General features: G+C 33.8%; 1 protein-coding gene across 1 annotated transcript in view; it reads right to left on the bottom strand.

Annotated features, from left to right (window-relative positions):
* Positions 1-15,702, bottom strand: part of Mms19 (MMS19 nucleotide excision repair protein) — a 364,717-nt gene that overhangs the window by 77,434 nt on the left and 271,581 nt on the right. The window contains exons 18-19 of the mRNA XM_090393489.1: positions 11,868-11,961; positions 63-431 (exon numbers count right to left, since the gene is read on the bottom strand). Coding sequence (XP_090249615.1) covers positions 63-431; positions 11,868-11,961 — 463 coding nt within the window. The remainder of the gene's footprint in view (positions 1-62; positions 432-11,867; positions 11,962-15,702) is intronic.

Below are 15,702 nucleotides of genomic sequence, written 5' to 3'. Positions count from 1 at the left end.
AAAACTTTTTTTAAAATTTAATTTAAAGATATAGAAGTTACTTTGGCTATTTAAATAACTACCTTTGCAATGAAGTTCTGCATTAGTGGATGCCCTCTTAGTAATAATGCTTTAGTTAACCATATCCACATACAAAGTGCCTTATGCAAATATATAATCTCTTGTTCTCCACTTCCCTCAATGATGGTCAAAAGGTAACAGGACAATGATTTGGAAAGTGATATAAGATCATTTTCACTTTTTATTTTATTGATGATAATAGCAATACACTGTGAAGCAAGGAGAGTGATGGTCGAAGTACTCTTATTATTAACTGCTACTCTGGAGAGTTTGTCAATAATCTCAGTTATACATAGATCATCTACATTTTGAATGCCTGCTGCCATTGATCGAAGAACAAGAAGAATAGATGGTTGCTGGATGGATGGTTTCTAAAGAAGTAAAATAAATTTAAAAATAAAACAAAATACATATAAAATATCCAACAATAATGAAAATCAGTGCTGTACTTTTTATCTTTGTCAAAAGTATGGCATAGAAGATAACCATTAAACTTTATACAAAAATCATACTATAAATAAAAACTTTGTTTCTAATGGTATTAGAAGTAATTGTACATAATCATACTATGCTAACATTCTGTGAAGATAGCTGGAAAACTGTATGTAGCAAAGATGAGAAATGCATGAAGAATTTTTATACTAATAAGCATGGCCTGTGACCTTAAGAGAAATGGGGAGAGATTAATTTTTTACATAGAGTAATATTATAAGTCTGTAAAAGGTGACAGTACATTTATTATTCTAAGTCAACTTTAATTCAAAAGATTGCCTTAATCTTGCATATTTTTTAAATTTATTATTATTGCATATGCTATGGGAAGTAAGACCTAAATCATTATGCATTTCTATCACTAGTAGTCACTAGGTGAAGAAATACACCTGCAAAAGAGCTAACAGCTTGGACAGAAAACTCTAGAAATAAAAGAAATGACTCCAGCAGGATAACAAAGAACCAAAAGAACAAAGGTCATGAAGATCAAAACAATATCAACAGGAAATTCTAGATGTGCAAAGGAACGAGGGCAAACAAATAATTCAAACTAAATATCACATGATCAAACACTTGACAGAGCCAAGTAAAATGGTGCAAGCATTTCAGACAAATTACGGAGCCCACAACTGTGTTAGAAATAATTATTTTAATTTCCCGATGTTTCGACCTCCATATTAAGGTCATCACCTGGAGTGTATATACACATATATACAGAGACAAGCTATATTACATTTCATATCATATTTACAATTCAATATTACATATCACCAATGTCTCAATCAATGACACAATTCTTCTGTTAAAGGACAAATTCCCTCCAGATATCACAATGCTCTTTGCACATTTACTATGTTCTGGTTATTTTGTGTGGCAAAACACTTTCTACCTACAAAAAGAAGGCTTACCATGGGCTTACCATTATCCCCTCTCAATTGCTAATTTTTATATACAAGCTTTTGAGCAACGTGCTCTAGATTCCTCTCCTTTAAAACCCAAAGTCTGGTTGACGATGTTTTCGCTATCTGGTCCCATGGACGCAGACATTAGACACTTGCCTCAGCCACCTAAACAAACGACACAAATGCATACAATTCAAAAATAAGATTGAAAGGCAGAACACGCTTCCTTTTCTAGATACATTTGTCACATGCATTCCTTCTGGCAGTATTTCCTTCACTGTTTACTGGAAGCCTACATATACTGGTCAATATATACACATAAACTCCTACCACCATCCAACACAAAACTAGGTGTCATTAACACACTAAAAAACAGGGCTTTGAAGATTTGTTCCAATGAACAAGCACTTAAAGATGAATTAATAAGTTATTAGCAATACCTTTCTAAAAAATGGCTACAGCCAAAATACATCGACAAAATTCTTCACAAGACCTCACCAAAAAAATAAAAATAAACTAGATTACAATAAAACTGTAACCATTCCACACATTACAGGGATATCAGATAAAATAAACAAAATACTACAGAAATGCAACCTTAAAGCCACCTTAAACCTCCTGTAAAATTAAAGAACTTACTCAACTCATCCATGGATCCATTTCCTCCGCTGGCCCATCCTGGAGTTTACCGTATTCAATGCACCTGTAATTTGCCCTATATAGGGGAAACATGATGCACTATTCCTATCAGAAAAAAGGAACATAATCAGCACATTAAATTTAATAACTATGGTAAAGCCGACCTTTCTGATCATGCCCTGAATACTCTGCATAGAATTGATTGGAAAGGCACCTGTTGTTTACATCACACCAAAATATGGTATGAATGTAAATTTAAGGAGGTCTGAAATTCTTATCAACCACCCTAATCTTAACAATAATGATAGTCTAAAAATCCCAAGAATATGGAAGGCACATATTCTACCTGTATAAACTTTCTGCCTAAGAGCAATTATAAATACGATTATAGGTAATCCAGGATCTTAACTCTAATATAACATCTCTCATGTTAAATTAGGACATGACTTTTGCTGTTTTAAAACTATCTATATGAAATTGTTCTCTGATATTGTCATAAATAGAATATAGCTTTAATGTATTTATTTTATTTATTTAATTTTTTTTCTCTACTAAAGGTCAGTCCCATAGAATAACCATTGATCAAATCATTGTCTTTTGGCATACTGTGTGAAATGTAATATAATTTGTCTCTGTGTATATGTACGTGTATACACCAGATGACGACCTTAATATGAAGATCGAAATGTTGGAAAATTAAAATAATTATTTCTAACATGGTTGTAGTCTCCATAATTTGTCTGAAACGAATGCTGATCACTGTGTAACACTAAAGGAAAGGGGGAAAATGTGCAAGGATTGCATAAGGTATTAAATTAATAGATTAAATGGCTAAAAAGGATCGTCTGAGAAATGACTATGTGAGGGGAACAGTGAAAGTTACGAACTTAGGAGAGATACAGGAGGCAAGGTTGAGATGGTTTGGTCATGTGATGAGGAGGGAGGACGAATATGTGGGAAGAAAGGTCATGCAAATTGATGTGCAAGGAAGGAGGAAGCGTGGGTGGCCAAAGAAGAGATGGAGGGAGCTGGTAGAAGAGGACTTGAGGATGAAGAACTTGGATGTGGTGACAGCCCAAGACAGGAGGATGTGGAGGAGACTCATCATCAACAGTGACCCCACTAAGTGGGAGAAGCTGCAGAAGAAGAAGAAGAATTAAATGGCTAAAAATTATATTCAGATTTGGTGCAATTAATTACAGCTACTATATTTCATAAAATATAGCACAATGAATATAAATTGTAACTGACTGCATTGATTGTTGATTTATAGTAACTAAACTTATTATTGCATTTAATTAATACTCTTCCAAAATGAACATGAATTATTTAAGTTTCATTATCATTAATTTCCTGATATGTACCTCAAGTGTATACAGGCTAATATGACAGCAATTCAAAATTAATCTTGATGGAAATACAGAAAGATGGTTTAATATAAAATCAGGTATAACACAAGGATGCACACAATCTGTGGGAATAGGAATTTTTTTTTCTGGTATAAAACCACAAGCAAAGATGTCAAATAGAAACTATGTTTTTATTTTGTGAATGTTACTTTCTAGTTTTTAGTTTATTCATGTTATTTCCTGATGAAGTGAAACAAAGTATTTCACAAAACTAGTCAAAATAAAAACAGTTTCTATTTGACTTTTTTTTGTGGCTTTATAATGAAAGAAATGGTCTTCAAACTACATGATTAAATTTACATTATTACTAATCTCTTATCAACAATTCCCCCTCCATATTAGTCTATTACTTGTCAGCAATCTAATATTGTTGCATGTAACATTTCTTCCATCTAAGACACTTCAGAATCCACCTATATCTTGATCTAACCCTGGATTTTTTCCTTTATGGCATCAAATTCCTGTTTTACTAAACTTTCTTCTCCATTTTGTTTAAGTGACCATAACACCTTAGATAAGACCTGCTCACACATTCTTGAATGCTAACAATCTCAAGTTCCTTCTAATATCTTCATTTTAATATGATTTTGCCACTGACATCATCTGTTCAGGTCCCTAATTTTTATAAGAACTCTCATATTCATGGTTGCTAATCTTAGATCAAGTGCTTTATTTCTAACCAAACTCTCAGATCTATAACTTAAAACTGGTTTGAACACTGTTTTGTATACTGCTAGTTTAGAGCTTTGGCTAATATATCTCTTACTTCAGCGCTTCCCAAACTGTGGGCCGCGGCCCCCAGTTTATTCTTTATTCTTAAGTATTTAAAATACTTAAGAATAAAGAGCTAATAAGCTTCATTTCGGCAATGAAAACATTACTTAAATTAAGGGGATATTAAATCCCGCATAGTTTTAAAACCGAATAAGAAACTCAAAGATCAGAATCAGAGAGTTTCTTGCCGAATATAGTAAACTATAAAGTATCGGCGACACAAGCGTTAGCCAATGCAAGTGATCCTAGTACGTAGTACAATACCGGGCAGCTCGTTGCAAAGGTGGTATCGAAAATACCTAAGAATAGCGATCAGAACTTTACCACCTTCGCAACGAGCTGCCCGGTATTGTACTACGTACTAGGATCACTTGCATTGGCTAACGCTAGTGTCGCCGATACTTTATAGTTTACTATATTCGGCAAGAAACTCTCTGATTCTGATCTTTGAGTTTCTTATTCGGTTTTAAAACTATGCAAGATTTAATATCCCCTTAATTTAAGCAAATTTAAAATGTTTTAAGACTAAGTAGATTTTTTTCATTTTAAAAGAAACGTATTTTAACTTTTATTATTTATTATTTTTTTTTTTGTTATTTTTTATATTTTAATGGAAAAATCCACACATTGGTGCTGCGTATTTCGGCGCTTAATGAATATTAGTAAATATTGCTTATTCATATGTTTCATTTCAAAGCAGTGGTTAATTGTATTTACTTTGAAAGCTCTCCAGGGAAGCTCCAAATCTTCCTGTCCCTTTCATCAATCAGGGACTGTTGATATTGACTTTATATACATATCAAAACTCGTTTTATATTATCACTGTCATCCGAGCTAGTTTTCTGTTACCAATAAAAGTTTCGCATATACTTCGCACATGAAAAAAAGCTTAAACAAGTTCATGTGGGGACATAGTTACTCGTTTGCAGTGGTAAACAACACCCCCTCTCTAAAAGCCACTATAATGCAGAGGCAATAAAAACAAGTACTTTTTATTATGCCAGTGAATAAGGTATGAGCAGTCTGTGTAATATATTTCTCAACAAATAGTGCAATTAGAGACAACTGGGATAAAAGCACACTAATTAATGAATCACATGTCCCCTCATACAGAAACTATGCTATATAGACTGAAACAAAACCATATGTTGCATGGACGAACACAGTATCTTAACTAAAAACTATTGTTATTAATTAGATATGTGTGAGTTCGATTTCCCAAGGCAGCAATAAAATTCACCCGAACGTGTTAAAATTCGTAAAAGTGTTAAAACTAAGTAATATATATATAATGAATGTTATGGCAGTTTCACATATGGAATTCGGTTGAAGAGAGTTAGCATTTCAACTCAATTGTCAGCTATACTTTTATCTTTCGGCTGTGTGATCTTTTGTTAATACCGCACCAATCATATGCACGTTTTAATAACCTGCCTTTGCTGTCTGTTTCGCGTTAGGCTTAATTACCGTAAAGGGAGAAAAGTCACAAAAGAGAAAAATGTTCTTGGTCCGGGGATTCCCTTATTCAGGTAATATTCACTAATTTCATGTTATCAGTCTGCGGTGTGCCAGTATCGGTAAGTGGTGATATTATTTGATCTATTCTACGTTAAAAAATGTAACCCTGAGATGGATAAGTGGCTGATAAAAAATTTAAAAAAAATCCCGCGAACAATCAGAAGAAGCAGAAACAGACTCAAAAAAAAAAGGACAGTATTTCATATTTTACCAGAACATCGTCTTCAGAACCAAACGGTAAGAGGCAAAAAATGTAATATATGCATTTGATTTTTTGCAATATTCGCTGTGTATGTTTTGTATTGAATATAAATACAATAAATATTACAATAATATCTCTCTCTATTACGATTTTTTTTCGAGGGGGGCCGTGAAATATTTTAATTTTTGCAAAGGGGGCCCTGACATCCAGAAGTTTGGGAAGCACTGTGCTACTTCATATAAATTTATTCAACTGGTTCCATACCATACCAGCTTTGCTTATTCTGTTGTCTATTTCCAAATTTAATTTACCATCTTCACTAAAAACTGTGACTAAATAGCTGAAATATTTTAGATTTTTTTTATTGCTGATTTTCATGCTAAGTTGTTACAGCTTATATTCAATTTAGTTAGAGAATCTGGAGACATGCACTGTATGTGCTTTGGGATAAGCATCAACTGCATAAAGCAAAGAGCTAAGTTTATCAAGATTTAATGACACTTTCTTTAATAATGTGAATCATATAGATGATGAACAAAAGTGGAGATAGTGTGCATCCTTGTGTTATACCTGATTTTATATTAAACCATCTTTCTGTATTTCTATCAATTCTAACTTACAATCTAAATATAGACTATGTAATGCTCTGCATAATGTTCCATTTATCTCATATAATTATAGCATTCCAAAAAGCTATTCTTTGGGTACCTTATCATATGAATTTTCAGATCCACAAAACTTAAGTACAGATCTTTGTAATATTTCCATGATTTCTTAACTATTTGTTGTAAATCTAATCTTGACAACCTCTTTTCAAGTATGTTTGCATAAATGTAACCTGATGTAAAATATAAAACTTTTATATTTCCATATTTAAGCATGTCTGGTTAAAACACCTATGATAACCTTAAGTTTTCATGTCACCTTTATCATATTCGATTTATTTTACAGCACTATTCCCTTTTGCCAACTTCCTGATATTTATCTGCTATATTCTTACCCAAGTTTTGCCATGACTTGTTAGCTGCTTTTAAAATATCTTAGCTCTCTCATTTTTCTCTGTATTCTTTTTATATATTCTAAGTCAACTTTAATTCAAAAGATTGCCTTAATCTTGCATATTTTTTAAATTTATTATTATTGCATATGCTATGGGAAGTAAGACCTAAACCATTATGCATTTCTATCACTAGTAGTCACTAGGTGAAGAAATACACCTGCAAAAGAGCTAACAGCTTGGACAGAAAACTCTAGAAATAAAAGAAATGACTCCAGCAGGATAACAAAGAACCAAAAGAACAAAGGTCATGAAGATCAAAACAATATCAACAGGAAATTCTAGATGTGCAAAGGAACAAGGGCAAACAAATAATTCAAACTAGATATCAAATGATCAAACACTTGACAGAGCCAAGTAAAATGGTGCAAGCATTTCAGACAAATTATGGAGACCACAACTGTATTTCAATGTGTTATTGAAAATAACACATTGAAAGCATACCGAAAACACAACTGTGTTTCAGTATGCTTTCTTCTTTTCCATGGCTACTTCTTCAAATTTTAATGTTCACCATGGTGTTCTTATTTCTATTCTTGCAGAAAACTTCACTACATGCTTCCCAAACTAAATCAATGAATGTTTTCTTCAGAGTTTGCCACTGAGACTTCAAGCTTTGGTTCTTGTTTTCAAAACTAATTTTTTTCCTGAATAATGTTTGCAAAGTCAAGCCTAAGTTTACCTGTAAAAGTATCTCAACTGTGATTCTTCTCTTTTTTTAAAAAAAATTAAAATTTTTTATATGTTGCCTTTCTCAATGTGATATTCATTTTTATCCTACTTAAAACTAAGTGATGATCACTTTTAATTTCAAATCCTCTTTATATGAGTGTATCCTGAACCAGCATGAAGATATCACTATCACAATCAATTAAGCTTTTTCTTCTTTCTTGTATCTTCAGCTGTCATGATCTACCTGATCACAAAACCATGCTGCTCCCATATGGTACCTCATTCTTACACACCCATTCCTGAATTTTGTCTTTAACCAACTTCTCCAATGATTCTTGAAATGATGACCAATCAATAATTTGCTGCTTCTGTTTTGAATCTTCCTTTATCAAAGGAACTATTTTCCCCTCTTTCCTTGGGACTCTATCAGAATGGAGACTCAAATGATTTAGTCAAATCATTTGACTAAATCATAAATACACAAGCTGATATCTATACCTGAACTTCATTAACCTGTATCATATTTATCACTGCAATATCTTCACTTGAATGATACACTCCACTGCAAAGTAATCATTCAGGAATTCAACAACTTTTCATCTGCTTCAGTCACTGCCCTGTTATCAGCATTCATCAAAATTATTCTACAATGGTCATTCTTTCTTTTACTTACCAAGTGTTGAAAGAAATCTATTGGGGTATCCTTGGCTTGCTTTACCAATTTATTTCCTTTCGTACTCTGATTTTGTCTTCTTCACCATGAAGTCATCTTTTTGGCCTGTGCTTTATATTGCAATTAAGTTTTTAATTTTTTTGTTAAACGTTTTTGCCTTTTTTAAATCAAAGTGTAACGTAGAGTTGTGTTTATTTTAACATAAATATTTTCCTGAAAAAGGTCACAAAAGTATTTTTTAACAGGAGGTTTATTAGAACACTATCTATATACCATATCAAATAAAGCAACATTTAGATACTTTTATTGGGGAAAAAAAAAAAAAAAAATATATACATATATATACACACACACACACACAGTAAAACTCCGAAGTTATGCGGTAGGTGGGACCAACAAAAAGCGCGTAGTCGAATTCACGTAACCCGGGGTATAATTTTGCATGTAATTTATATATACAAACATACAATTGGGACCAAAGGTTTACAAAAACACCTATATTTTTTAAGAAATATAATCATAATTGTAGTTTTTCGTACATAAAAAAAAAAAAGAAGGTTATTTCGATGTCAATGGTTTCATAAAATCTAATAGATTCATCTGACGGCATAATGCATTTTTCTTGTTATGCAAAATTTCTTCATAGCAAGCAAATGATTTTTTTATTCCTTGCTTTGTGGCTACAATTCGATCATCGTTTGAATCTATGTCCTCCAAAATCTGTAAACCTTTCTTTTATGATTGTTCTTACTGTGGATTCCTGTAGATCGAACTTCTTTGCTAGCACACAAATTTTCATTTCGCCTTCAAAATCCTTAATAATGTTGAGTTTTGTTTCCAAAGTCAATGTTTTTCTTTTCTTGATAGCAGTAGAAGAATCGGACTTGCTTCTTTTGGACGACTTTATTATTTTTTATCTGATAAAATTTTTATCAAGAACATAACATTAAACAATCGCAAGGTTTGTAGACTATAAAAATCGTGTATGAATGGAGACTGCACGAAACACGTCAGTGTTTGTTCACAGCATGTGCGACACTGGCGAATGTGGCCGGTGCCTGAAAGATATGACTAGTGCTGAGACGTGTGAAGCGGGACGGGAATACGTACATATAAGAAACTGCATAACTCTGGATCTGCGTAAGTTGGGGTAAGACTGAATATATATATATATATATTCTCATTGCTTGCAAATTGTGAAATTTTCTGAAACACACTGTTATGGTCCCAATTAATCATGGCAAACTGATATATATTGAACTTGGATTACAAAAGTAAAATTTCTGAATTGCAAATTGTGGGGGAACCAGATTTTCAAGTATTCTGGATTAATTTCTAAAATGTGACCCCCCCCCCCCCACACACACAATTTGCAATATGAAATTTGAAAAAACATATGTTCTTATGGAATAAAAAACCCCCCCGGTAACACCACCTCATTTCTGCTGCTGCTGAATCTTATAACAAATCGTGCATACCCTCACTTCTTTTAAGACTGCTTCAGTAGCTGAATTCTTACCATTTTTCTGATGAAAACAGAACAGCAGGGGTCATCATGTCTAAATGGACGATGTCCAGCTTCAGCCAATAATTAAGTTCAAAATTTCCAGCACATTCTGTTATGACAAGTATTCAATGCAATTAGTTCTCTGCATTCCTTAAAAACTATGTGAAAGTCTTCTTCCAATTAAGTAGCTTTACCCTGTGGGTTCATATAACTAATCATTTAATGTCAGTTTCACTCTAATTGAGAGTATTTACTTTCTGCACATCTTTTATTAAAGCAAATTCTGTTTTCTACATTGTAAATAAAAGTGAAATGAAACAAATGCTTACTCATTTTGACATTCAATATTGTATAATATACAGGGTGTTTCAAAAAGAATGACCCAATTTCAAATAATTATATTTAATAATGAAAATGTGGTACAGTTACAAAATAAATTATCTTCTCTTATTTAAATGAAGGGGATATTAAATCCCACCTTATGTCAAAGCCGAATAAGAAACTCAAAGATCGGAATCAAAGAGTTTCATGCCGAATATAGTAAACTATAAACGTATCGGCGGATACTAGGGTAAGCTAAAGCACGTAGTACATACTAGGACAACTTGTGGCAAAGGTGGATAAAGATCTGATCACTATTCTTAGTATTTTCCATAATGTAAAACACATCTCCTAGGAGATGTATGATGTTATACATCATGGTGGAAGGTCACTACCCAGACCGGTTTCAACCCTCATTGGGGTTTCATCAGTGAGTAGGTAGACCAGATTAATACTGAGGGTATAGCGAAAAGAACTTATATTCTGAGGGGTATAGCGAAAAGAACTTATATAGCAAAGTATATAAGTTCGTTTCACTATACCCTCAGTATTAATCTGGTCCATCTACTCACTGATGAGACCCCAATGAGGGTTGAAACTGGTCTGGGTAGTGACCTTCCACCATGATGTATAACATCATACATCTCCTAGGAGATGTCTTTTACATTATGGGAAATACTAAGAATAGTGATCAGAGCTTTATCCACCTTTGCCACGAGTTTCCCTAGTTTGTACTACGTGCTTCAGCTTATGCTAGTATCTGCCAATACTTTTATAGTTTACTATATTCGGCATGAAACTATTTGATTCTGATCTTTGAGTTTCTTATTCGGCTTTGGAATAATGTGGGATTTAATATCCCCTTCATTTAAATAATGTTACATTGCCGAAGTGAAGCCTATTGGCTCTTTTATTTAAGTAATTTATGGGTGCACCTTTTCTGACAACTCCTATAGCAAAGTATACAAGTTCTTTTCGCTATACCCTCAATATTAATCTGGTCCATCTACTCACTGATGAGACCCCAATGAGGGTTGAAACCGGTCTAGGTAGTGACCTTCCACCATAATGTATAACATCATACATCTCCTAGGAGATGTGTTTTACATTATGGGAAATACTAAGAATAGTGATCAGAGCTTATCCACCTTTGCCATGAGTTGCCCTAGTTTGTACTACGTGCTTTAGCTTACGATAGTATCTGCCAATACTTTTATAGTTTACTATATTTGGCATGAAACTCTTTGATTCCGATCTTTGAGTTTCTTATTTGGCTTTGAAATAATTTGGGATTTAATATCCCCTTCATTTAAATAATGTTACATCGCCGAAGTGAAGCTTATTGGATCTTTTATTTGTAATAAATCTTCTTATTAACTAAGCGTAGCGGCTATTTGGATGCTAGTGTGACAACCGCTAGATGCTATAGTGGCATCTAGCGGTTGTCATATCAAACTCTGGGCCAAGGCCGTTCACATGGTACAAGTCGCATTAATTTGTGGTTCGTGTGGTTGCAGAGATATACAATTTTCAAATCAGGACATTCTTTTTGAAACACCCTGTATAGGTTTTTTTTTTGTATGTCAACTAAGTGAAAGAAATGTAGAAACATAAATTTTGATCAATATTTGATAAGCTCACCTTTTCTACTAGCACACTATATTTTAATCCTAAGTGAGAAGGATCATCACGAAGAGTGGCTATTATGAAATTATGAAACAGAGGAGTTGAAGTACTGAAATATGCAAACGATAAATGGTATACTAATTATGTGAACACAATTTTAATGCATATGGATAAATTAAAATATAAAATGAAATAATCAAGGTTGTATGCATTTAAAAAAAAAAACTTGCAATTTATACATGCTGAGCATAATTAACTCATTCATCAGATATCACTTATATTTGCATTCGATGAGCCAACTGGTCAATATGAATTTACTGATGAGTGGTAATAGCGATGTTGAGCAATGATAATATTAGCTTTATAATAGTAAAACTATATGAAAATAGTAAAGATTTTTTTTTATAAAACTTTGCTAAAAATAATCCATATATTCCTTTATATCGACATCACTTGCACTGGACAGATTGATACTAATAACTCAACAGCTTTTTTTGAAAAGGAATTAGCATCTGATAAATGAACATAGTTAGGCAGATTGCCTCTTAGCGATAAACACAATTCCTTTAAAAAGTACCAAAAAAAATGTACACATATTCAAAATCTAAGAGCAGTTTTTGCAGTAGACAGTCCATGCAGATGGAGTAAATCAAGGACACTAACTTCTTTATTGCAAAGAGTGACTGACAACTTTCATTTTCATTCCTGAAACTGTTCGAATGGCCACTAGCAGTTTCCTAAAATATATAAGTGATAATAATGAATTTGTTTGCTTTAAAATAGAGTTAAAAATTCCCTCCCCCCAAGACAGGTGAGCAATCATATGCAAGCAAAATGAGTCCATCTGGATTAAATAATGGAGTTCATAAAACGAGATAACCAAACCTATAAGTACTGCAATAAGCACTTATCTATACATGGAAAGATTTCTAAACAAATCTACCGCAGTCAAGTCAAATTTCAGTTAGATACAGGTTATCTGATATTATTCATGAAGAACAGGTATGCAGACAGATGAGCATTTGTGGCAGAAACTGAAATTCTAAAAACAGAAATTATGCTCTGATTCCCATCTTCATGATTTACATTTTTTTATTATTTTATTTTTACATATTTCCATTGTTGCTGCATGCTTTGTTATAATTTGCTGCATTCAAATTTCTAGTTTTCTTCTTCTGTATACCAAAAATGTTTTACAAGATATAAAACAAAGTATTCATATTTACTTTTAAATTATTAAAGTGGTAGTGCAGTCCGTGTGTATCCATATACTGATTTAACAGTAGTTTTCTATCAAGAATTTTCCTTCAAATTAATTCATTATTTGTTAGGACTCCAATACCGACAGATCTTTCATTTCACTCTTAACAGACAGAACAAACTGAATCAATCTTGATCTTCTGTCTTCTTCCTGCTGACACTAAACATTTGCTTTACTAGCCTTCCTTTGCCCATTCTGTTTAAGTTACCATACTGGATGTTAACAATGTAAATATTCAATATCAAATAATCTATATCTGACTAAAGTTCGTTTCTGGTAACTTCATTTTTTACATAACTCTTCATCGATGCCATCTATTGATCTATACATCAAAGAGTGACTGACAACTTTCATTTATAATTATTATCATTATTATTATTACATAACACCTCCGGGGAGTCCAAAGACTCATCAAGGGAGGTTACCTACTCTACAGCTCTCTCTCCACTAACTACAACTACACCAGTTAATAAATTAATTATTTACTTAGTTTCTGTGTTCTAATATATACCGTAAAAAAATAAACAACATGTTCGATGAACACATAAGTCTGTCCACACGTACAACTACACCAATGCCATCTACTGCCTACCACCACTAGTATTTTCACAGACAATCACAAACATCCATGCCCATGGTGGGATTCGAAGCAGCCTTTTGGCTGGAGAGCGGATACGCTAACCACTCGGCAAACCTGGCCGGCATTTTCCTTCCTGAAACTGTTCGAATGGGTTCTATTGGCAAATAGCAAGAAAATAATCATGTGCACTTTCTTTTCAAAACACGAAGAAAGAACACTGTAAATTCATCCAATGAAAAAGAAAATAGTACACTTTTGTCTTCTATTATTGTTTTTTTTCTTCTTTTTTTTGTAGTACAAAGAAGATATCACTGCACATTTTAAAAAGAAATTTTTCCTCTTTATCTCCTAACAACCAACTTCTGCAATCTGCAAACCCTCAATCTATCCTAATAGGAACATTCCACAGGCCACTCACGATCTTTGTTGTTCACCTCTGAATCTTCTCCACTGCTTCCTCTTCCTCATCCCCCAAGAAACCCAGGAGACCAAACTTGAGTACAGTAATCCAGATGGGGACATATTCAAGGCCTTATAAAGAGAAATAACAACTTCTTTACTCTACTTGTCAATGTGTTCTTCAGTAGCCAAGTAATCTCATGGGCTACCTTAACAACTTTAGCAATATGCCCTTTAAACTCTGTCTACACCATTATTAAATCTCTAGCTTCATCTATTTCCTGGAGTATAGGGCCATCGATGTGATACACAGCTTGTAATCTATTTATCCTGAAATGCATAACTTTACATTTTTCCACGTTAAACTGACACCCATGTCTATACTGACAGCCTATTTAAATTTTCCGGTAAGCTCTCCACACCACCTTGATTAACTATTACTCTACCTAATTTCGTATCATCAGCAAAAAAAATGAATATTTTCTTTCAGGTTACTTACCATATCGTTTACGTACAAATTAAGCAGTAGTTGTCCCAGCACTGAACCCTGCAGCACACCATTCTCACACTCACCTCATGGGTGCCTTCACACACACACACACACACACACACACACACACACACACACACACACACACACACACACACACACACACACACACACACACACACACACGTACTCAACTGCTTCCACCCTAATTGCTTAAATATTCCTGAATTTGTGATTCAGCGTACTCAGTGAACAAAGCTCTCTCGAGACACCTAACACCAAAATCATTTAGATAGTCAGTCACAGACTACAGATCTACAAATACTACAGGGTGTTCGGGATAAATTTGACAGTTTCGTAAGGAAAAAGAAAATCTTCTTTGTATCTATTAAATTTAATGAATTGACAAAAAAACATTACAGGCAGAGTTAATTACAATACTATCAACAAGATTTACTCAAAATAACCACCATTAGCATCGATCACAGCTTCAATTCTGCTTCGGAACCTCGAACAAGCTGATGCTACAGTCTCCCTGGGAAGGGCCGCAAAAACTGTTTTAATTTTATCCATTAACTGGGCTTTTGTATTACTGGAAGTGCGATTGGTGTCTTTTTCAACTGCGCCCCATACAAAATAATCCATGGGGTTAAGGTCTGGGGAGTTTGGAGGCCAAACATTTGGACTGGTGAAGTCGTAGAAATTTTCAGACAACCATTTTTGACTTTTTCCAGAGGTGTGGCAAGGGGCCGAATCCTGCTGCCATACATACGGCCTACCATTGGCTACCCTTGTTATCCAGGGCTTGACTACAGTTAGCAACTCCATGAACAAAGCCCGAATTCCAATGCCAGGGTTCTTCAACACCTGTTCCTGCAGATTTGCGAGGAATTCTGCTGTACGAACGCAATCAGATCGTCTGCTAGGGATCTTTCTTCTTGCTACATCCTCGTAGTCACCATTGCAAGTCTCTAGTTCATGCCTGATTGTTTTTACTGTATTCAGGGAGCATTGGGCAGCAGTCATAATATCCTTATTTTGATGGCGGGCACGAATCATCATGATACAAGTTATTCTCTTCCATGACTCAGGTGGGTTCCAGCTATCCATCCTTTCTGAC

The sequence above is a fragment of the Typopeltis vanoorti genome, chromosome 5, assembly GCF_054136105.1.
Source record: "Typopeltis vanoorti isolate ZY-2024b chromosome 5, IOZ_Tvanoo_1.0, whole genome shotgun sequence".
Taxonomy (NCBI): Eukaryota; Metazoa; Arthropoda; class Arachnida; order Uropygi; family Thelyphonidae; genus Typopeltis; species Typopeltis vanoorti.
This window is presented reverse-complemented; position numbering and strand designations above follow the sequence as displayed.